The 25260-nt window shown below is 43.7% G+C and overlaps 1 protein-coding gene across 1 annotated transcript; it reads left to right on the forward strand.

Moving 5' to 3' along the window:
• The first annotated feature begins 6167 nt into the window (after positions 1-6167).
• Positions 6168-25202, forward strand: LOC106609348 (uncharacterized). The gene is made up of 8 exons (XM_014208089.3): positions 6168-6629; positions 18854-19537; positions 19735-19940; positions 20042-20068; positions 21065-21212; positions 21427-21470; positions 21603-21725; positions 21870-25202. Exons 1-8 carry the CDS (start codon positions 6587-6589, stop codon positions 22062-22064), a joined length of 1470 nt encoding a protein of 489 aa, XP_014063564.1. The 5' UTR covers positions 6168-6586; the 3' UTR covers positions 22065-25202.
• Positions 25203-25260: the final 58 nt, after the last annotated feature.

Consider the following 25260-nt stretch of genomic DNA (forward strand, 5'->3'; position numbering starts at 1 on the left):
GGTGTAGATCTGGCTGTCCCGTTTACTATCTGTAGTGTCAGTGGTGATGTTCGCATACAGTAGCACCTCCAGATAAGCCCTGGGGCTGTAGGGGTCACTGATACCTCCTCAGCTTTGATAGCTTCCTCTCAGACCTCAAGTCTTGGAAATGTTCCATGGGACCCACAGAGATGTCACCTACCCCCAAACTACTAACCCAACTCCTCACCCCCAGATACCAGCCCTTCAACCCCACTACTCGCCACCCGGGTCATCCTAAGTCACGTCCTTACTTCCATCCCACCGCCTGATAGAGGTGAGGAGAAAGAGAGGAGGGTGAGCAACATAGCGTTCAATAGTTAGAAACCAGCTAAAAACCTCCCTCACACATTCTTTCACACATGATCATGTACACGAACAGGCAGAGATATCAGGAGTGGCTCCGGTTGGAACCAGGCTTCTGATAAGGTGTGGAGTGTTCTGTGTCCTGCCACTGAGCCTGTAGTGTACCTCCTCCACAACTACACTGCGAGCTCTCACACACACACACACACACACACACACACACACACACACATTGTTGTCTATCAACAATGACAAGCCACCGGGGTCTGACAATCTGGATGGAAAATTACTGAGGATAATAGCAGATGATATTGCCACTCCTATTTGCCCATTTTTAATTTAAGCCTACTAGAGAGAGTGTGCCCTCAGGCCTGGAGGGAAGCAAAAGTCATTCGACCCAAGAATAGTCAAGCCCTCTTTACTGGCTCAAATAGCCGACCAATCAGCCTGTTACCAACCCTTAGTAAACTTCTGGGAAAATTGTGTTTGACCAGATAGAATGCTATTTCACAGTAAACAAATTGACAACAGAATTTAGGGAAGGACACTCAACAAGCACAGCACTTACACAAATGACTGACGATTGGCTGAGAGAAATTGATGATAAAATGATTGTGGAGGCTGTCTTGTTAGACTTCAGTGCAGCTTTTGACATTATTGATCATAGTCTGCTGCTGGAAAAACGTATGTGTTATGGCTTTATACCCCCTGCTATAATGGGGATCAAGAGTTACTTACAAACTACCTGCCCTCCAGAATACCTACACCACCCGATGTCACAGGAAGACCAAAAAGATAATTAAGGACAACAACCACCCCAGCCACTGCCTGTTCACCCCGCTATCATCCAGAAGTCGAGGTCAGTACAGGTGCATCAAAGCTGGGACCGAGAGACTGAAAAACAGCTTCTATCTCAAGGCCATCAGACTGTTAAACAGCCACCACTAACATTGAGTGGCTGCTGCTAACATACTGACTCAATTCCAGCCACTTTAATAATGGAAAAATTGATGTAATAAATGTATCACTAGCCACTTTATATAATGTTTACATACCCTACATTACTCATCTCATATGTATATACTGTACTCTATACCATCTACTGCATCTTGCCTATGCCGTTCGGCCATCGCTCATTCATATATTTTTATGTACATATTCTTATTCATTCCTTTACACTTATGTGTATAAGGTAGTTGTTGTGAAATTGTTAGGTTATATTACTTGTTAGATATTACTGCATGGTCAGAACTAGAAGCACAAGCATTTCGCTACACTCGCATTAACATCTGCTAACCATGTGTATGTGACAAATACAATTTTATTTGTCTAACAGAACAGAGAGGGTGTTCTTAAATGGAAGCCTCTCAAATATAATCCAGTTAGAATCATGAATTCCCCAGTGTAGCTGTTTAGACCCCTTGTTTTTTTTCAATCTTCACTAACAACATGCCACCGACTTTGAGTAAAGCCAGAGTGTCTATGTATGCGGATGACTCAACACTATACACATCAGCTACTACAGCAACTGAAATGACTGCAACACTTAACAAAGAGCTGCAGTTAGTTTCAGAATGGGTGGCAAGGAATAAGTTAGCCCTAAATATTTCTAAAACTAAAAGCATTGTATTTGGAACAAAACACTCACTAAACCCTAAATCTCAACGAAATCTTGTAATAAATAATGTGGAAATTGAGATGACTAAACTGCTTGGAGTAACCCTAGATTGTAAACTGTCATGGTCAAAACATATTGATGCAGTAGTAGCTAAGATGGGGAGAAGTCTGTCCATAATAAAGCGCTGCTCTGCCTTCTTAACAACACTATCAACAAGGCAGGTCCTACAGGCCCTAGTTTTGTCGCACCTTGACTACTGCCACAAGAGGTCTCTTCACAGTCCAAGTCCAGAACAGACGATGGGAGGCACACAGTACTACATAGATCCATGACTACATGGAACTCTATTCCACATTAAGTAACTGACGCAAGCAGTAAAATTTGATTTAAAAACCAGGTAAAAAAGCATCTTATGGAGCAGCGGGGACTGTGAAGCAACACAAACACTGGCACAGACACATGCACACACACACACGATAACATACGCACTATACATACACGTGGATTTAGTACTGTAAATACAGTATGTGGTTGTGGTGGAGTAGGGGCCTGAGGGCACACAGTGTGTTGTGAAATCTGTGAATGTATTGTAATGTTTTTAAAATTGTATAAAACTGCCTTAATGTTGCTGAACCCGAGGCAGCAGTTAATGGGGATCCATAATAAATACACACACACACACACACACACACACACACACACACACACACACACACACACACACACACACACACACACACACACACTTTATCTGAAACTATCAAGATATCGCCTACAGACACGGCTGCCCTGTTTCTGTTTCATAAACGTTGATTTGGAGAACACAGTGTAAGTAAGTAAAGAAGGTGACTCCCCTTCAATTATATTTGTGAAACGTCCCTTTCTTCAGTTACCTAGTTTAAATTGCATGCAATCCTTCAGCTATATGTAAACTAAATATGTAACCTCCTGGATGAAGCACCAGCAGCTTTTTATACTTAGAAAGGCAGATACACACGGAAGAGTTACTCAAATGGAGCACAAATTTCAAGCCAAAAAGGACGTGTTTTCTGGTTCGAAGGGTGTGTGTTTTATAAAAGGTTGTGTTTGATGTGTTGTAGATATTTTAACAAATCGTTACATTCTTGTGTGTCAGGGTGTCTCCCCCTCCATACCAGCCCAGCTCTCCCCCTGACCTGCTCAGGCAGGGTGTCTCCCCCTCCTAACCAGCCCAGCTCTCCCCCTGACCTGCTCAGGCAGGATGCAGTGGAGGTGGAATACTTTTAGGAGTACGTAGGCCTCAGATGCTGTCTCCCAACAGGGCTCTGGGATTCATCTACCCATGGAAAGGGGGGGGGGGGGCAAAAATCCAAGAGTGAATGATGTACTAAAGCAAAACTTCTTCCTACACATACCTCAGTCTCCCTGATGTTACCGCAGCAGAGGACACAGTGCCCAATTACAGACTAAAATTCCTGTACTTGAAGTCTTCATCAAGTCTGATTGTTTGATCACCTTCTTTGTTTTCTGAAAGTAAATCAGGGGAGAGTTCCATCACTTTAGGATTGGAGACATCCTAATGGAAATTCAACAGGGAAACATGTTGATGGAGAAGCTACCAAATGAATCCGTTGTTGTTAAGCACCTGTTGCACAATCTAATCTCGGTCAGTGTTTTAAAATGATCTCATTTTATGGGCTGATTCATTTCATCTCCATCACCAGTGGATACTCAGTGTTAGTCGGTAACTGAACCAATGTTTTGTTTACTGAGTAAACCTGGGCAACAGTGTCCACCACAACAGCCCATCTTCACATGGTTCTACCAGGATCATTCACCATCAATACACACAGATGTAACTAACCCCTGCCATAAATGTCCTGATAAACCAATCTGTGCTTCCAAACATGGAATTCATCATATAAGGGAGGAGCTGGCCTTCGACTTTCTGTGTTTGGCACCATGTGAGTCCAAGGAGGGGACTCACATGGTATGGGTGTATGAGGGGAGCACTGTAGTTAAGTGGGGAGTTGTGACGTGGGAGATATTCATGTCGGTGAGGTAAGTGAGAGGGAGACCTAGAGGCACCTCCCACAGTGTCTCTCTGAAGAGACTGAGGAGGTCTAGGAAGATGGAGGGATGTGTAAGGGATGAGGAGGAACGTAGGGGGATGTAGGTGTAAGTCTGACTTAGGGAGTTGTAGCGGCGTTTGGGGCGTAAGGAAGGAAGGAACAAAAGGAGGTGTAGGGGTACAGGTGGAGGAAGGGACTGAGGGGGGTGGATTGGTATGTAAGGGGAGAAGAGTACCGAATTGAGAAGGGTTGTTGGAAAGGTGTGAGGGAGAGTTTGAGGAGAGAACGCGTGCACACATTCCAGGCATGCCCGCTCCATTGTAGGAGGCTAATGAGGCGAGTGAGTGCTGCTCCGGGGCGAGAGAGACAAAACCCTCGGAACGCCGTCCGGCACGGTGAAGTGAGCTAACGGGAGAGGAATTCCAAACGCTGGACATGAGAAAGCATGGCTCAGGGCCAGCAGATCGCTCTCTCACACAGACATACAACTCATTGTGGTTAAGTAATCATGTCTTTAGAATGTGTATGAGTTCACAGCAACTGGGTGGACACTATCCCTGGGTCGACTTCCCCTTTGTGACATAGAGATAGATGTTGGTACCAACAATCACATACATCACCTGGGACAGACACACAGTCACATGGCTAATCTGCCAAACTGACATTGATCTTTGAGAAATTTTACAACATAGCTTTTTTCATTTAAATCTAGTTTTAGAATAAGTTATAGTATTTCTATAACACACCATCAATAGGAGTGGCCAAATGAACATGATTAATAGATAATGACAGCTTTAATAAACAAAGATGAAATCAATGTACGACATGTCCATAGGTGCTCACAGTCCTGGAGCAACTTGGCACTGAAGGGAGCTGAGAGACAAAAATGATAGTTCATGGTTACATGACAGCCCTGTCAGCAGCCCCATCCTGGTACCCCTCCCAGCCCTGTGTCTGGCCAGCCTGGTGAGGTGAGGTGCAGCATCAGCCTTCAGTCAGATGATGGTACTGGAGGGTGTAACGTTTGAGGAGTTTAGAGGATCCCTAACACCAACACAGCATTCCTCTGACCAGCTGCTGGTATTAGCGACGATTGGCGGCAGTCACACACCAGCTCGCTCGCTCACTCACACATACATACACACACAAGCTCCATAGGTTCGTACAGGTGTAAAAACACTTGTCGACTCTCTGCCACACGCACACACAGTCAATCACAAACGAACAAGGGCACACACACCGTGTATGTACCACCACTCCACACTCATAAACTACACTAAACTCTTAAGTGTTCTTTCAGTCAAATAAGTTGTATATTGTTGAAGGTAAACTAATAACCCAGGCTGACATGGACCATGGGAGGGAGTACTATTAGTATAGCTTTGAAAGCTCCACATCTAAACAGCTTAATAATGAGCGACTATTTCAGACCATAGAAACGCCCTGGAAAACCTCCACACCCATGATCTTATCTCCACTATTTTCCTCCTAATTTCCCATCACCAGACCAGCCACTGGATCTTATACCAGACATAATGTGCTACAAGTAGGGATTGATGTAGAGGTTATTCAAGATATTCATTAAATATTGTCTAACACCTGAAGCTGCCAGTTGAGGCAAATCAAGCACTTTTGCAAAAAAGTAAAAAAGAAAATAAATTAACTTTTGGATCCAAATGTCTTTGACTGACTGATCTTTGAAGAGGGCATATCAAAAGCGCTTTCGAAGCAATTCCAGGAAAGCCTGTGAATTCCCGTTGTCATGGCTTCTGAGTGGAATTAACTCAGCTTTCTCCTTAGGGTCAACCAGCCTGGCTTGGATCCCCAAATCCAAAAGACAAACATCACACCTGCTGGTTATATGCCACTTTCCCAAGCAAATTAATCTATCATTGTTGGCTAATATGGTGAATGAATGGAGGACTATAGATATGAATGATTTGGGAAACATGTATTACCATGTCATGTGTCTGAAAGAAGTAGCATGCTAAGAATCGTCAGTTATTTCTTTTCATTGACCATTATTGGAATAAGGCAAACTGAAGGAACATAAGTCTTTGGGAGTCGTTTCCTTTGTTATTCAAAGTGTTGGTCAGTTTGAGAGTCCACCCAAAAACGCTTTCTATTGGATCTCCCCTGGCCTCGCATGACAAGCTGGAATGGGCAGTGCCATGGGCCTGTGAGTAACAGCTGAACACTTGTTAAGAAGACTGGGGTCTGGACTGGCCACGGGGCTTGCGCTTTGAAAGCACAATACGTCTTCTAGCCACTCCGGGAGAGGGAGCCAGCAACAACAACACAATCAGCGCAGCCAAGGAGACCGGAGAAAAACTTTCCCCCAAATTCCCGACTCAGAGAGGGGGAGAAAAGAAGGGGAGAAGCGCCAAACAAAAGCATTCTTAGCTTTCAGCAAAACAATAACTTTGGGAAAATAATTTACTTCAAATACAAATTCAATGAGATAGGCGTAACGGAACGCGTCTCCAGCAAGAATCCGCTACTTTTATTCAACATTCTGATTCTGAATACTTAAAACCACGGATTGAGTGCTGCAGCAACACTGAATGAAACAAAGTTGCGTCAAAAAAACAGAATGGAAACGAAAATGCGAATCACGTGGGCACTTATTCCACTTGGTAAGTGTCTATTCTTTGTATTTTATTTATTTTATTTCACTTGATCAAAGTTGGTTTTATTTTTGGGGACCCACAAGAACCCATCACCACCTTTCCTTTATTTGAGCAATTGAAGACATTCAATGAGAGAAGTTAACATAGGAGGAGATCACATTTGGTATCATAATTTATCCATGCATAATAAAAGAAAAACAACTAAATAAAACAATGTTGATTATGAGAGGTGTCTGTGTTTCTCCTCAGCAACAGGTGCGCACATCAATAGCCTACAGTTAATGGTGCACTGAAGTGTGTAGCCTAATCTGTAAAACAAAATGGAATGGAATTTCCATAAAAAATTAAATCGTTTTCGTTATATTCCGTCTATATGATTGCCTTATTGTCGTTTTCTTCCGTCATCGGTGCTAAAAGAACATGTTGCTTGGAAGTAATAAAAATAATAAATAAATATAATTCCTATTAAACCGTTATCTTATTAGCCCTCTATCCCACCAATACTAGTGAGAGTCTATACCAGCTGCGCGCTTTCACAACATGCTGCTCTAATTTCGGTATCGAGGAGTGAGTGAGGGGGAGTTGCACTGTAAGTGCGAGGCAGAGACTGGCACCTGAGGGAGTGGCACCGGGGAGTCAGGGCCAGGGCCGCGCAGCTGAAACATCTGACCCCTCTTCACGCAATGGTCCTCTCCACTCACACTGTGCTCAAGAGCCGGGAGGGAGACAACGGGACCGCATAATGAGTGCCTCCGTGCCTGCTCGAGACGACCCTCATGCCTAATGGTGAGGCTGAGTGTTATTCTTTAATTACGCGCAGGTCGCACCTGCCTCTTTCCACTGTAAATTAATGAAAAGTAGAGGAGGCTTATGTTTTTTTTGTCGCCGAGCAAAAACAGACTGGATGTTCACGGTCAGCCCTTTTCCCAAAACTTTTTTAGACCACATAATGAGTTAGGCCTAAAACTAACTTGACAAGCATTATTGCCAAGCATATAGGCACTAATAAAAATAATGTCCTCCTTGGATACAAATCAACCTCCAATACCATTTGATAGAACACAAACCATTTATAAAACATTTTCAATCTGCAAACTAACCATAGTGCTATTAAAAGAAAAGGTCAAAAATCCCAGACCAGACCATATCCTTCCAGAGCCTACCCCACACACACCACTTCCCAGTCCTTTTCATCCTCTATTTGAGTTTGAGTTTATTTTATTTTTACAGGGACAGTGCACATTAATCAACGTTTCAGTAAAAGTGCCGGTTTTAGCCAGCCGGCTAATTTTCAACCGCAGTCCCTGGGCAGGTTATTAAAAACAATTACAATATAGACAATCATTGAACAGTGAGCACACGCAGAGTAACATAGGACAAGCAAGACATAGCATACAGACAGAACAACATAGGCCAAGCAAGATGTAGCATACAGACAGAGCAACATAGGACAAGCAAGACATAGCATACAGACAGAACAACATAGGCCAAGCAAGATGTAGCATACAGACAGAGCAACATAGAACAAAAAGCAACAAGACAAAATCCATAAAAACAACAAAGTGTTTCCACACCTCACAAGCTACAGACAACAGACAACATGGAAAGCAGCAATACACAGCTAGGGATTATGTTCACAAGTCTGATTGACCTTTAGCCATGTCTTCATGCATTTTGTGAAAGTGTGATATGTGGTGCAGTTATGTGTGTCTGATGGCAGTGTATTCCAGACATGGGAAGCTCTCACAGAGAAAGCAGATTTACTAAAGGTGCTTTTCCTTAAGGGAACTATACAGTCACCTCTCATGGCAGACCTTGTGGATCTGCTGCCATATGTTTGGGTTTTCTGTTTAACAAAAATACTGAGTGGAGGGGGAGCTAGGCCATTTAGGATCTTGAATACAAGACATGCGTCGGTGTATTGCACAAGATTTTCCCAACTCAGGAGCTCATGCTTTCTGAGGATGTAACAGTGATGATGGCTATTGGGCTTCCTATCGAGCACTTTGAGAGCCTGTTTGTAGACAGACTGAATAGGTTTTAATGTTGTATAGCAAGCTTGGGTCCAACTAGTCAAGCAGTATGTTAAGTGGGGGAGTATCATCGATTTGAAATACAGTTTTGCTACCTCTGTGGTCAAACAATTTCGTATAAATCGGAAATTAGCTAGGTTGAATTTAGTTATTTGAATTACCTTTTTCACGTGCTTTTTAAAAGAGAGGTTGGAATCAAGTATGATTCCAAGGTACTTAAAATCAGATACCACCTGGAGCTTCTCCCCTGACTCATAGACATCTGGCTCAGTAGCATCTGTTGCCCTCTTTGTGAAGAACATGCTAACTGTTTTTTTCACATTGAGATGCAAACACGAGTCACTGAGCCACTTTGTAACCTGGACCATTACAGTAGTGAGTTCTTGTGCAGCTTGTTGTTTGCTCTTTGCATGCACATATATCACTGTATCATCTGCATACATTTGAACTTCAGACCCAGTGCAGACGGAAGGCAGATCATTAATGTACAGGCTGAACAGGAGGGGCCCCAGTATTGACCCTTGGGGCACACCCACATCATAGCTAAGAGTGGGCGACAGCTCATTGCTCACTCTGACACACTGAGTTCTGCCTTCAAGGTATGATTTCATCCATCTCAAGGCATCGGGGGAAAAGTTTGGGGTCATGAAGGTCATGGCATGTGTTTTCCTAAAAGGTAAACCCAGCCAGGATCTTTGTTATGATCGGGATGCGGCTTGGCAGCCATGGCTATCCTCCCTAGGCCAAGCTTATGGGAGAGCGCTAGCGGAGAACAATAGATAGGAAAACCCCTTTAACAACATCCCTGTTCCAAAGGAAGGTGTGGCACCAGATTCCCATCATGAGACGAGACGGCCATGAGCTCTCTCCGTCTCCTCACGCGCACACACAGCCTGGTTCACTCAAATGCAAGGACAGGGAGACGGAGTCCTCACTCCTTCACTCCCCTGGAAATTCACCTAATAAAAGTGTGGGGAAACAGGACAATAAACAGGCTGTGTGTCTGAAATGACACGATTACCTCTATAGGGCACTACTTTTTGACCTGAGCCCTACGGGCCGTCCAAAAGTAGTGCATTGTACTGTGGCCAGGGCCCATTACAGCGCTGGTCAAAAGTAGTGCACTATAAAGGGTGGGTGCCATTTCAGAGGCAGCCAGGGGATTTAGATCCACTATCGACATTCAGGGGATTGGAGTTTTAACAGCAGCGTTGGGGAACAGTACAGGAGAGGGAGGCTTCCAGTTCCTCTAGGGAGTAAGTGTAGTAAAGCCTTGTGTTTCATCACTGTTTGATGTGGATGATAAAGCACCACCACACCCTCCACCTCTATCTTCACCCCAGAGCAGCCTACACTCCTACATGTCCAGGCCAGGTGGACATTAATCAGGCCAGTGGCTGGCACCATGCATCACAGACCTTCACTCAGCTCCCCTCCTCATTTCTACCGCCTCCCTGCTTCATCTCTCTCTCTCTCTCTCTCATTTCACACATACAGGAACACACACATGTACAAGGTCTCTCCCTCCCACTTTCACTCTCTCCTCAAACTCCTTTCTCTGCCTTGGCTGGCAACTCCCTTCTACTTTGCCTCTAAGAAAACAGAGAGCGGATGTTTCGTAATAAGTGCCAAGCAAACAAAACATGTGTGTGTGTGTCAAAGAGTTGGCCTTAACTGAAGTGTCGGTGACCACTATATCACTCCAAACTCCTCCATGATGTCAACTGCTCCACACTGTTGTCTACCAACATTCCTTGCCTAATGTATTTACTGGCAATAGATTAATAGCATACAGCATTCCTTGCTGCATTGCTTAGTTTAGCTCAAAGCCAGTCAACACACAGGACTAAAGACAATAGACGGGTCGTTCCACCAAATGAGTTTCTTTGATATTTTAAGTAGTAAAAACCTGTTATATTAAAATAGAACTTCCGGAAGATTTGCATTCCTTTTACCCAGTAGTTCTGAAAGTAGCGCACTAGAGCCAAAATGGGTCCCCGAAAATGGTATACTACATCATATATGTGCCTCATTGGATAACGCTGGGCAGGCCTGGGCCAGCCTTATTTCACTGTGCAACTTGTGGGCTGGCCAAACTTGCAGCACTCAAAATGGTGCCACACAGCTGCCAGAAGCTTTCAATCTAGGGATTTCATGGCTAATTGAGATATAACAGTAATTCTGCTAATAGATTATGCATGCGTGAACTACACATTGGCACATCCCGCCCAAGGCGGGAGGTTTAAAAAAAACACTTAGGTAGTCGACAAAGTTCCGGATGTCTCTTTAAACTGTAGTGCCTATTAATATAGACCACATGGAACATTCAATTAATTTGATTTTTATTATGAATAAAGTACCAAAAATCTGCATTTTGACATGTCCCTCTGTGCACCCTCTGTGCACCCTCTGTGACTTCTAGGAAGATTTTAACCCCAACATTTCTCCAAGCTTGGTAACACTTTATTTGAATAGTCCATCTGTAACATTAACTATCTACTAACCCTTAACCCCTATCCTAACCTACAGGGCCTTCCAGTTGGTAGAGCATGGTGTTTGCAACGCCAGGGTTGTGGGTTCGATTCCCACGGGGGGCCATCACAGAAAAAAAAAATATATATGATAATGAAATGTATGCATTCACTACTGTAAGTCGCTCTGGATAAGAGCGTCTGCTAAATGACTAAAATGTAAAATGTTATTCTAAAGCTAACCCTAACCTTAACAAGCAGTTGCAAACCAACAGATGGTTTGCTGATAGTATGACCATCTGTAGAGAATCTACAGAGGGACTATCCAAATAAAGTATGACCCCAAGTTTTCAACATGATTGTAAACGCTAGCTATGTTGTTGCTTTGATAAAGTCATTCCTGAAGAGTATTATTTATTCATGTGATTAGTGAATCATTTTAAGTGAAAAAAACCTGTCCCTCATTTTAAGGTCAACCCTGTTACGTGAACTAAACTCTCGTTTTAATATGGTGAAACTACTCCTTTGTAAATACTTTCGACATAAACATCAGATGAATAGATTCTACTCTTTTTGGCCATTTTCTAGTGGAAAACTTAGGGTGTTGAGCATAACATGTCTACCCTGTTACCCGTAGATAGACGGGCTAGAATTGTTTTATCAACCCTGTCAAAAGGGGATTTATGACTGATTTATGACTAAATCGTCAACCCTGTTAATTTATTTGGCATTTAGTAGGCACTTATCATATATATATATATATATATATATATATATTTTTATTTATTTAATCTCTTGATTAAAACTTTTATTAAGTTGCTGTTCATGATGGAATGTTAGATTAGGTGAAATCAAACTTTTTTTCATTCACTAAGTTACACTACCCAGAAGGGACTAATTTTGTGGAACGACCCAGACCTCTATAGACTAAAGTTCTGTAGAAGTGCTGGACCATGTGTGCACACCACAGCGCAACATAGACACAAACATCACCCTGGCATCACAGCACTAGAAATGTGCCTGTGTTTGGGTGTGTGAACCCACGCCGTGTGGCGACTAATAATCTTAATAATGTGTAGTTATGCTGTGTAGTCACAGACAGTTAAATAAAGGTTAAACAAAATAAAATACGATTTACACCATCAGAGACCAACACCCTTTTTCCACCCTCACTCTCCTCTACCCACCTCCCCCATTCCTCATTCCCGCTTTCTCCCTTTTATTCATACAGTGATTTTACATTCACAGCCCCTCTCCTTAACGGAGGAGCCTATTGGATAAGTACTGTGTAAAGACGGCCTCCTTCCTCCTCCTCATCTCCCTTCCCTCCCCCAGTTCCAATTCTGAATTACCCCTCTCAATGGGACACCCCAGGAAGGCGGGGGACTACTGGGCTCCTAAAAAGCCTGGGCCACAGCAGGGGGCCGGGGGTGAGGGAGTAACCCCCTCCTGGCAGAGCCGAACGCGGGGAAAGCTAGACTTTTGTGTGGGCCGTCACCCACTTAACAGGGTGGCTTTGTGCGTCCGGGGCTGGGGAGGGAAAGCTACATTTATTTACTCTCCTGCCTCTGGCAGCGCATGGTGGATGTTCACGCTCAGACGCACATAAATCTGGCCTTATTATGGGATGGCCTGGCTGGCACACATACAGGGACAGAGATGAATACACACAAAGCTAGACAGGATCACATACCCACGCCAGTACACAAGTGGACCGGCAGACACACACCCTTAGGACTCAGCATAAAGAAAGGCTATTTTTATTTTTAAGATGTCCACTGATGGTGCCCAGGCTGGTCGCCATAAGCCTCTGCTCCCCTCCCTCTACCAGTAGTCTGTGTGGGGCCTGGGGCCCGGAGGTTATTTTTACAATATGGCTGGCAGGAAGGCAGGACAATTCAACAAGTCTCCACCCTCCAGGCCGATTGTCATTCTGCTTTAACTATGTGCGGATGGAGGCTCTCACACGAAACAGGACTGTGCTTGACGCCCGCCGGGACCCAACAACAGGACCCCCTGTGGGGAGGGCAGGGGTGAGGGAGACACCCCTCTGACCCTATTACTGACTCGTTAGTCACAGTGGGACAGGCCAAGCCGTAACACTGTCACAGGCATGAGTTAGGAACACAAACACTGGGGAAGTTGGAGAACTCAGCCCTATGGTGAATGGCCTTTAGAGGCCTTATCATCATCTTGCTGCATTTCCATCTTGAAGATCTGGAAGTAACTGACTGTATTTTACTAGGATTCTGTCTGTGTCTCTGTTAGTCTTGAGTCAGAGCAGGGTGTGTGTAGGGTGTTTCATGCTCTCTGGGTTTAAGTCATGCACACACGTGAAGGACGTCACGCTGCTTGCTTAGCGTGTACCACTTCATCCTGATTCGGCTCACACCGAGGCTTGAACCCACGACCTCTGCCTTGCTAGCACACGTGACCAACCTCTTGAAGCGTTTTACCAGTCGGTGCCATGCAAAAACCTAGATATTTGTGGCGCAAGTGGGGAAACTTCAGGCTGAGGAGGGAGTTTCACACATTTACATTTTAGTCATTTAGCAGACACTTAACCAGAGTGAGTGTTTACTTTTATTCGTACTGGTCCCCCATGGGATTCAAACCCACAACCCTGGCATTGCAAGCGTCATGCTCTACCAACTGAGCCACACATCCCCATGTGCTACACACCCACACAGTGAGAGAGCAAAGAAGCCCATATCTCTGCGTAACAGAGTCAACAGGAAGGAGCCTGGGGTCGGTTCTCACACCCTCTGACTACCGTCTGGCCCTGAGAGTGTCCGGGACACCGGGTCGCACCCCGTGGGAGAGAGACAGGCCACTGTAGTAGCAGACCCAACCGGACCCAATGACCTAGCGATCCATCTTAATAATAGACTGGTGGAGGGAGAGGCTAATAAGACCTGGCTGCAGGTCTGTCTGTGTTGGCCCAGTTATGCTGTGTAGTCACAGACAGACATCCAATACTCATGGGGATAGTAATGTAATCCTACTGTGGTATACAGGAACCTCTGGTGTGCTCTATCAGTTACATCAAGGAGGCTTCATTCCCTATTCACACTAAGCATCTTGGCTACTAGCTAGGGAGCCTATGGCAGAGGAAAGGGAAGCTATGGAGATGGAACCTTCCTTCCCATTTCCTGCCCCCCCCCCCTCCTTTCTCTGGGAGGGGGGGTCATCTTAGGGAATTAATGTTTTTGAGAGACTACAGGTGCCATCCTGGTGTGTGTGTGTGTGTGTGTGTGTGTGTGTGTGTGTGTGTGTGTGTGTGTGTGTAAGTGGGGGGGTGGGGGGGGCATCTTAGGGAATTAATGTTTTTGAGAGACTACAGGTGCCATCCTGGTGTGTGTGTGTGAGTGGCGGGGTGGGGGGGGGGGGGGGGGGGGGGGGTGGGGGTGGGGGGGGGGGGGGGGGGTAGGAATGTCTCTGGTAAAAACAGCCCCAGCTAAATAGTATCAGGATCAGGGGTGCTGCTGTCACCTGTTAAGAAACAGACACCCGGGTGACAGATGGGGTCAAAGAGGGTCACTCCAAAATATGACACCACAGCTAGAGGTAGAGGAGGGGAGATAGTGGAGCAGACAGATAGAGACACACGTCTCACGTGGAAATCACAGGAGCAGTTCACCAGTCCCAGGCCAAATACATACTGTACACGGAATATCTGCATGATCAGTACAGATGTTTAGAACAGTCCACTCCCAAGACATTGCATAGTGTATGTCAGACATTAACTGTATCACTCCTGATTTACACATTTTCAAAAGCTGTCAAAAAATGTAGCAAAGAAATACTGTCTGTAAAACCTATTTTTTCATTGTCATTCAGTCCTGCTGGGATACTTCCACCTGTTAGACTACAATGTTGAAGCAGCCTCCTTTCTCGAGCTACCCAGCCTGGTCTCATAGACTAGACGTAACATAGTAAATATAAATCAGAGTTTCCCCCTCCTATAGAGCCGTCTGCGTCTCTGGGTTCTCTCCTCATAGTGACTGCTAAGTTGCTTAATGGAGCCTGATACCAATTGGCGTGTCTGCAGTTTAGGATTGCAGCCACAGTTTAGGCTGCCTGTCAAAGGGAAGCGATGGAGACAACAAGGTTTTACCTCTCCCCTCCCCCACCACCCCTCTAAAACAGCCTCTTATCAGACACTGATAAGAGGCTGTTTTAGACAATGTTCTCGTTGCCCCCGACAACCACTATTAATCACCATGACAACCCACCACGTCTGGATTTACATCTTTACATCCTGGGTGAGCATCTTTTTAACGGGCTGGTCAACAGGAGGGGCTCTACTCAATATCACACATACAATACAATGACTATTAGAGTGTGAAAATATGTATTGATATAGAGATTGACAATCTGGTTGGAATGTTGTAAAAGTGATTCAAGTAGTATAGAAACCTTGTTATGAGGTTGGATTGAATAGAGTTGATTAGAGTCCCCACATCTCTTTATTCTACAGTGCACATGTGGAGTGGGAGGTGAGTGTTCGTGTATGGTTTATGTGTGGGTGTGCATGTACAGTTTGTCCACTACATGTATTGTAGGCCTGTGTTTGTGCATGTAACCTTGGGAGGAATTTCAAATGATTGAGCACTGTTTAAAAAACAATGTCGTCCTGTGTGTATGAATTTAGGGCTGCACAATATTTGCAAAAAAATCTAATTGTGATTTTTTTAACCAAATATTGCGATTTGACTTGCAATATACAGGTAACTGCCAAAACAAAGGAAACACCTAAATAAAGTGTCTTAATAGGGCGTTGGGCCACCACCAACCAGAACAGTTTCAATGTGCCTTGGCATAGATTCTACAAGTGTCTGGAACTCTATTGGAGGGATGCAACACCATTCGTCCACAAGAAATGTCATAATTTGGTGTTTTGTTGGTGGTGGAAAACACTCAGACGGCACTCCAGAATCTCCCATAACTGTTTAATTGGGTTGAGAACTGGTGATTGAGAGGGAGACACACACACACACACACACACACACACACACACACACAATAAACCCCCTATGCTCCTTTGAGACCCCTTTTTCAAAGTCACAGATCTCTTCTAACCATGGTAGCCAAAATAATGGGCAAATAGCCATTTTTATACATCACCCCAAATACTGTCTATTATATTGACAAGATATTCAAGTTACCGCTCTAACAATGGAAATACATGTTCCCAAAGATAACAGGCAGGCAGGAGGAGATGAGATCAGATGGGACCATTCTAGCTAATGAGAGGGCAGATAAACAGGCCATAGAGATATATAGAGGACTAATCTAATCTTTGTGTCTGTGCAATTATAGCGTCTGACAGCATGGGCAGCGCTATTGAGGCTATCTCCATTTTAAAGTAGTCAACGTCTTCATTGGCTGATTCCTCCCAACTCATAGGAATCCCCATCCAGTTGACTACTTTAAAATGGTGGAACCTTCAATGGTAATGTCCATGCTAAAACAGGTTATATCCATGATGAGTCCTCCATCTACAGTGCATTTGGAGTGTTCAGATCCCTTGACCTTTTCCACCTTTTGTTACATTACAGCATTCTAAAATTGATTAATTGTTTTTTTCCCCTCCCTGACCAAGGCCCCTCTCTCGATTGCTCAGTTTGGCCGGGGGAGCAGCTCTAGTAAGAGTCTTGGTGGTTCCAAACTTCTTCCATTTAAGAATGATGGAGCCCACTGTGTTCTTAGGGACCTTCAATGCTGCAGAAATGTTTTGGTACCCTTCCCCAGATCTGTGCCTTGACACAATCCTGTCTCTGAGCTCTACTGACATTCACTGTCAAATCTGGGACCTTACATAGAAAGGTGTGTGCCTTTCCAAATCATGTCCAATCAATTGAATTTACCACAGGTGGACTCCAATCAAGTTGTAGAAACATCTCAAGCATGATCAATGGAAAAAGGATGCATCTGAGCTCAATTTCGATTCTTATATCAAAGGGTCTGAATACTTAAGTATCTGTTTTTTTATTTGTAATAAATTTGCAACAATTTCTATAAACCTGTTTTTGCTTTGTCATTATGGGGTATTGTGTGTAGATTGATAGAAAAAAATATTTAATCCATTTTAGAATAAGGCTCTAACATAACAAAATGTGGAAAAAGGGAAGGAGTCTGAATACTTTCTGAATGCACTGTATTTCTATGACAACAGGCACAAATCCGATATAATCGTTTTTGGGTAAGTTGCAGAAATGCCACATATATAAGTGCATTCGTAACAACCTAACCATTATGAAACTTCTATTTCGGTCAAATAAGCCTCATGTATCACATTAGCAATTGCATTTTTGTTGACCAAATTCGACACACTCTCATTGACCTCCATACAAAAATGACTTACGTCGTGGGCTTATTTCCGTGGACAGATTTTGGGTGGAGTAAAACTGCTTCGCCTCTTCCTCTCCGATGACCCTAAGCATGATGGGTTGTTAATTACTTAATTAACTCAGGAACCACACCTGTGTGGAAGCACCTGCTTTACATATACTTTCTGTCAGTCATTTACTCAAGTGTTTCCTTTATTTTGGCAGTTACCTGTAGATGAAAACACTTGGGTGAACTGTTGGAATCCTAGAAACAGAATGATTTATATTAAAAAGCAAAAAAGTGTCATTGTTGTTACTTGGAACAATCTGTTGACTGCATTTGACCTAACAGAACAGCATGCAAACTTCTAGTGAATCTAAAGAGGAGGAACTGGGCTGCTTGATGGGGCGGGGCTTGTGTGAGTGGGAAGCAGCCACAAGTAAACTATATAAAATGGACACTACACATGGCTGAGCGGTGTTTCAAAATATTGCATGCGATATGAATCTTCTTGCGACATGAATATTGCACGACAATATTGTGATTCACAAATACTTATTTCCCTCATTAAAATGCAAATCATTTTATAACATTTTTGACATGCGTTTTTCTGGATTTGTTTGTTGTTATTCTGTCTCTCACTGTTCAAATAAACCTACCATTAAAATTATAGACTGATCATTTCTTTGTCAGTGGGCAAACGTACAAAATCAGCAGGGGATCAAATACTTTTTTCCCCTCACTGTATGCAGCCTTTGAAATGTATGCTATTTAGTGTGCAGTGTGTTGGTAATGTAGGTACACGTCCTTATGTATGAACATGTGAGATAAGAGAGGTATGAGTGTTTTTAGTGTGTGACTGTCCACCCAGGTATGTGTATGACTGAGTATGAGGAAGCAAGTAGTAGTCCTAATGCTATGGCGGTACGTGTGTGTGGGTTGAGGATCCTATAGCAGCCATTGTTCTAAATCCCTAGGGTCCCAGCCTAAGAACGTGGTCCAGGATTGTTTACGGTGCGCTAGGGCAAGCCCATAGGTTGGGTGTGGTACTTCCTCGGTTATTGTGTGGAGCATCCTGTCCTGTTTACTATAAATAGAGAAACAAAGAGAACAACTACTGTACAGCTGTCTGGAGAGAAGGAAATAAACCACAACAGGTTTACACAGAGTTCACCACAGAGGCTCCTCAATATCTCATCGCTGATATTCTCTTGGAAATACAAAATATTTATAAAACTGTATGCAACCCACATTGACGATGGACCAAGTTCTAGAGACTAGAGATGGCTCAATTTAAATTTAAAAAATGCCAAGTAGATTGCATTTAGTTAGGCCTATGTAATATTTGTTTTGGATTAAACCGTTAATCCTGTTTTATGTCTGTTCACTCCAGGTTTTCTACTTCACTGTACTCATGCTGATCCAACACCCTCTAAGTCTTCAGATTCCATGGAGAACACCAGATTCTCTACTGCCACTCTAACTTCCGAGGTCGCCACATCCACTATCCCCCCCACTCTAATCAGTGAGATCGGGACTGCACCTCCCAACCTTACCGTACCAACTGTGGCCGCGCTGAGCACCTCTACCTCTGGGAGGTCCAGTGGTAATGTGATGTCCACCACCATAACTGCTGCTGGAACGGGCTTCACTAGCTCCTCAGGAACCCCCACTGAGACCACCACGCAATTCACTGGGTTCTCAGGAACCCCCAACCAGACCCCCGCACACTCCACTAGCTCCTCAGGAGCCACCACCCAGATCACCCCGCACCCCACTAGCTCCTCAGGAACCCCCACCCAGACCACCGCACACTCCACTAGCTCCTCAGGAACCTCCACCCAGATCACCCCACAACCCACTAGCTCCTCAGGAACCCCCACCCAGATCGCCACACACTCCACTAGCTCCTCAGGAACCCCCACCCAGACCACCCCGCACTCCACTAGCTCCTCAGGAACCCCCACCCAGACCACCCCGCACTCCAATAACTCATCAGGAACCCCCACCCAGACCACCCGGCACTCCACTAGCTCCTCAGGAACCCCCACTCAGACCCCCCCGCACTCCACTACAGGTGAGTCCCACCACCATTTCACCTCAAAACACCTATCACTCATCCAGCATAGAGTTTGGCTGTAGTCTAAAAGCTGAACAGTTCTTATCACATGCACCTCATACATGTTCATATGCGGTCATGTGTGATTACATGATGGAAGTGAAAGAATATTCCACTGACAAAATTGTTTATTCTCTTATTTATGGTTCTTGAAGCATTCACACGGGTTGGTGGGGGATATAGTCCAACCCTTACAATCCCATGGTCAAGGTTGTCCTCTCCATCCCAGCAACCCTCCACCTCCAGCCCTGTGGGTTCAGGAAGCAGTTTTGCTTTCACCACAACCCGTGCAAAGGGAGGGATGGTGTTAACAACCACGGCTGAGACTACAACCACGATGACCACTACCAAGAGCTTTACGGTAGGACAGAAAGAGTTTTACTTCAAGAGACTTGTCAGCCTGGTTAAAAAAAATCACAACACAAATATGATCTTAACTTTGATTGTTTCTGCTTTTTACAGTTTGTCATGCCCAAAGGAAATGAAGAGGTAAGGGTTTCTCCTTTCTACTGTCGTCCTAGATTTGCTTACGAGTTTAGGTCTGCGTTTACATTCGGTGTCAAATGACAAATACTCAGCTGCAGTTAGATCCATCTTACAGAGTGCACCGTTAGCTGACAACGATGTGCATGCATCAATGGGGCAGAAGTCAGTGTGGTGTTGTGATTCCGGATGGCCAGATGGCTAGCAACAATAAGAAACTGCCATGTGGGGAATCGTAGGTGGCGCGTTTCAGCTCGTTGTATCTTATTGATACCATGTCTTGAGGTATTTTGTACGATATCATTTCTATTCTAATATGGCAAATATTCACTTGCTAACAAACCAACAACTGTTCATTGTGCAAATATATTTATGTTTTCAATAAACATTTGGAGACAGAGTTAACATGTTGTCAACAATCTAAGCAAACCGTCTGTTTTGAACCATAGTTGAACACGCGTCGGTTTTGTTGCTAAACAACCAACCCATCTATTCTCAACACAGAACACAGAGCGACACTTCTGTTTCCAAAGCCAGGACAGGAAGTAGTGCATCATGTTATAAAAAACGATTCCGCAGGAATCTGGTGGAAAAAGTCTTAGTGGGAAACCTTCCTGACATTTCGCTAGATTCCATCTTTCCCACACCTCTCTCGCCTTCTCCCTCGCTTTCTGACTATGAACAGCTGCTCTACTTCAGAAAGGCCAAGAATAACTGACACCTCACTGCACGGGAAACGCTGACGTCCCACCTTTGACCTTTCCCTCGACTCACCACAACCAGCATTGTAGTGATGGCTGTAATGATGTCATGGTGAAATTACATCAGCTCAGCAATTGCCAATCTCTTTAGATAGATTGAGATTCACTAAACAAGGCATGTTGATAGTTTATGAACGGGACAAAAAACAATGAAAACATTTGGTGCAATCTACTAGAAAAAGTTGAAAACTAACGAAAAGCTTGATGGAGTCTTACAAACGTGTTGGTTTTCTCTCATCAGAATCATGAGAGGAAGGACCTGGAGAGGAAGGACCTGGAGGCGCTGTGTCGACACCTGATGTCTCAGATGCAAGACGCTAACTGTACTCTGACTGTGAGCGAGAACAACGGACACACTACCTTTGACAGCGTGGTAGTGACCGGCAAAGGTATGTCAACTACCCAGTCCCCACTATTCAGACGCTTCCAAGGCAATTAAATAAATCACACCTAACGCACCCCATTTCCTAATGCTAGTCTTGGTTGTATGAGTTGTGTTTTTAAATATATACTATTTGAGAGGGTTTGAGCCAATTGCTGTCAAGGTCAAGTACCAGAAGTGAACTGTTGTAAATGAAAGTTTCCTCTGATTTTTTTTTTTAGTGAACAACTCTGTCGTCCAGCAATACTATGAGGAAATCACCAGAGTAAGTCTAACATTGTGTACATATCTTCCTGAATGTCATCATAAACGGGCTACTGGAGAACATGTAAAGGTTGTATTTGGAGGGAGGCGTGTCAGAGTGGGTCTTAATTGACTTTTTCATCTATTCTGTCAGAAACCAAGTGACAACATGACCCTGATTGCCATTTTGGCGTCCTGCGGAGCTCTGCTGGCCATGATTGTAGGCTTCGCCCTCTACGCCGCATACCACCGCAAGTCCTATCGGAAGAACCACCAAGTAAACAATTAGAAAACCAAACTACTCGACAATCAATAATGTCTGTCTGTGATATGTCCACATTCTTCCTAAAGTAACTAATAATAGTTGAGCTATGCTTTCGGAGGGTCCTCACCAAAATCTCCCCTTATCTTTTCTCAACAGCAACACCTGACGGAGGAGATGCAGACGGTGGAGAACGGTTACCATGACAACCCCACGTTGGAGGTGATGGAGGTGCAGCCGGAAATGCAGGAGAAGAAGGTGGCTCTGAACGGAGAGTTCAACGACAGCTGGATTGTCCCCATCGACAACCTGCTGAAAGAGGACATGCCAGACGAGGAGGACACTCACCTGTAGAGGGGGACTGGAACAGACAGGGGTGCTACTATAATCCCTTGACCAGCTGACTCGCCCTTCCCTGCACCGCTACAAGGGCCCTGTTTAGTAGAGGGTTCTAGCTCCAAACGTTGCAGGTAGAAATGTATTCTATATAGAATGTATACAACCTTAAATAATGGGATTTGAGAAATCGCACAATTGTGACAGTTCTATGCAATGCATTTCTATCCGCAACACTTTTAATGTTCCTCCCCATTGAACCAGACCCAAGGCAACAACACACGGATGCCACCTGACAAATCTGGAAAAAAAATAACACCCAGAGGAAGACAGGATCTGGAAACCCACCCGGCCTAAAACGGGTGTCTGAGTCCCATCGCTGCGGCCATGGAAAAGTAACAGGGCATTTGGTGGATACTACACCAATCAACATTGTGCCTAGTTTTAGGAGATATTCAATATTTGGGAAATGTAACTCTCAAACATACACAATCCCATTTTAAGAGCCATTGAGTGTTTAAGGTACTTGATGTTCCGCTACATAGTTATTGATTTAATTGGGAAAACCAAACAGTCAAACCACCAATATTTCAGGGTGGAGTATATGAACTAAAATCTGCATGTTCTTTATGCTGTAATCAATGTAATCCCCAAAAGTTTATTGAATTGTACACTTGAGCACCTGTACATAGTATTTTCTTATATTTTAAGAGAAAATGGAAGCTGAAACTTTGTAAAACTGTAACACTACTTGCCTTTATGGTTAAATCTCAATAGTATTGATTTAGAGAAAATGACGTCAGGATAAAGTGAAATAATCATCCTGGTGAATGAATTAAACTACTAGTGAATCTCAGCTCTGAGGACCTGGCAGTGGCTGCTGTATAGAAGCCATATACTGGTGAAATAACAGGGTCCCTGGAGACACTGCTGGGACAGGAGCTTCTACAGATATGAAGGGGAAAACTGTAAATAGTCATTTGAAAGTTCGAAAGAATTTTACCTAGGGCCGGTTTCCTGGACATAGATAAAGCCTTGGACTTATTAAGAGCCCTTTCAACTATGCTTTTTAGTCTAGGACTGGGGTTACTCTACCAGTGAAGCTGGACCCTAAAGATACAGCTGAAGTCGGACGTTTACATACACTTAGGTTGGAGTCATTAAAACTTGTTTTTCAACCACTCCACAAATTTGGCAAGTCGGTAAGGACATCTACTTTGTGCATGAGACAAGTCATTTTTCCAACAATTGTTTAGACAGATTATTTCACTTATAATTCACTGTATCACAATTCCAGTGGGTCAGAAGTTTACATAAATTAAGTTGACTGTGCTTTTAACAGCATGGAAAATTCCAGAAAATTATGTCATGGCTTTAGAAGCTTCTGATAAATTATGTAAATTAGCCTGAGTCAATTGAAGGTTTACCAGTGGATGTATTTCATAGCCTACCTAGAAACTCAGTGCCTCTTCGCTTCACATCATGGGGAAAGCAAAAGAAATCAGCCAAGACCTCAGACAAAAAAAATTGTAGACCTCCACAAGTCTGGTTCATCCTTGGGAGCAATTTCCAAACGCCTGAAGGTACCACGTTCATCTGTCAAACAATAGTACGCAAGTATAAACACCATGGGACCACACAGCCGTCATACCACTCAGGAAGGAGACGTGTTGTCTCCTAGAGATGAACGTACTTTGGTGCGAAAATTATCTATATCCACAGTAAAACGAGTCCTATATCGACATAACCTGAAAGGCCACTCAGCAAGGAAGAAGCCACTGCTCCAAAACCGCCATAAAAAAGCCAGACTATGGTTTGCAACTGCACATGGGGACAAAGATCGTACTTTTTGGAGAAATGTCCTCTGGTCTGATGAAACAAAAATAGAACTGTTTGGCCATAATGACCATCGTTATGTTTGGAGGAAAAAGAGCCTTGCAAGCCGAAGAACACCGTCCCGACCGTGAAGCACGGGGGTGGCAGCATCATGTTGTGGGGGTGCTTTGCTGCAGGAGGGACTGGTGCACTTCACAAGAAAGATGGCATCATAAGGGAAAATGTTGTGGATATATTGAAGCAACATCTCAAGACATCAGTCAGGAAGTTAAAGCTTGGTCGCAAATGGGTCTTCTAAATGGACAATGACCCCAAGCATACTTCCAAAGTTGTGGCAAAATGGCTTAAGGACAAAGTCAAGGTATTGGGAGTGGCCATCACAAAGCCCTGACCTCAATCCCATATTACATTTGTGGGCAGAACTGAAAAACCGTGTGTGAGCAAGGAGGCCGAAATCCTGACTCGCGTTACACCAGCTCAGTCAGAAGGAATGGGCCAAAATTCACCCAACTTATTGTGGGAAGCTTGTGGAAGGCTACACAAAACGTTTGACCCAAGTTAAACAATTTAAAGGCAATGCTACCAAATAATAATTGAGTGTATGTAAACTTCTGACCCACTGGGAATGTGATGAAAGAAATAAAAGCTGAAATAAATCACTCAACTATTATTCTGACATTTCACATTCTTAAAATAAAGTGGTGATCCTAACTGACCTAAAACAGGGAATTTTTACATGGATTAAATGTCAGGAATTGTGAAAAACTGAGTTTAAATGTATTTGGCTAAGGTGTATGTAAACTTCCGACTTCAACTGTAGATATTTTATTGTTTGTTGATGTTGAAGGTTGTTAATTAAACACCAGGGATGACTTGTTACATAGGCCTCTGCACATTTTCCTTTTTGTTTGTTACCCTTTTTTGTCAAATCAACTGAATAGACATTTATTTTAATATCCATGTGATTATCTGGCAAAACGCATTCAAATTCATGTATAATTCACATGGACACAATAATTCCCAATCATATTTAAGCTGTAAAATCAACCAACACCAAAACAATCCACCACTTATTCTACACATTCCTATGTACTGTTTGTCATTAGTTATTGTGTACAGTCACTCACTCGTATTAGATTTCTTTAACTTTTACACCAAAGTATTTAGCAGTTATTGTATGTATTTATGGTTTGTTTGCTGATGAAGCCAAACAACAGGGGGTCTGACACACTGGAAGCTGCGCCTCATCTATCATGACCAGGGCAGCCATGTTTTCTTATACCAATAAAGATTTGCCAATAAAAACACACTTATTTCAAACAGGTGTTGTATTTTTAGTAACTTTTCACCAATGGTAAATTGATGAAACAATCAAAAT

This window comes from Salmo salar, chromosome 07, assembly GCF_965601325.2.
Source record: "Salmo salar chromosome 07, fSalSal1, whole genome shotgun sequence".
NCBI classification, from domain to species: Eukaryota; Metazoa; Chordata; class Actinopteri; order Salmoniformes; family Salmonidae; genus Salmo; species Salmo salar.

What these genes read in the sequence shown, in the direction of transcription:
- LOC106609348 (XM_014208089.3), top strand. Translation starts at nt 6,587, where the DNA reads ATGGAAACGAAAATGCGAATCACGTGGGCACTTATTCCACTTG. An exon ending in GTGGGCACTTATTCCACTTG is followed by an intron (nt 6,630 to 18,853) that starts GTAAGTGTCTAT and finishes TGTTCACTCCAG; the next exon opens with GTTTTCTACTTCACTGTACT. An exon ending in CCTATCGGAAGAACCACCAA is followed by an intron (nt 21,726 to 21,869) that starts GTAAACAATTAG and finishes TTTTCTCAACAG; the next exon opens with CAACACCTGACGGAGGAGAT.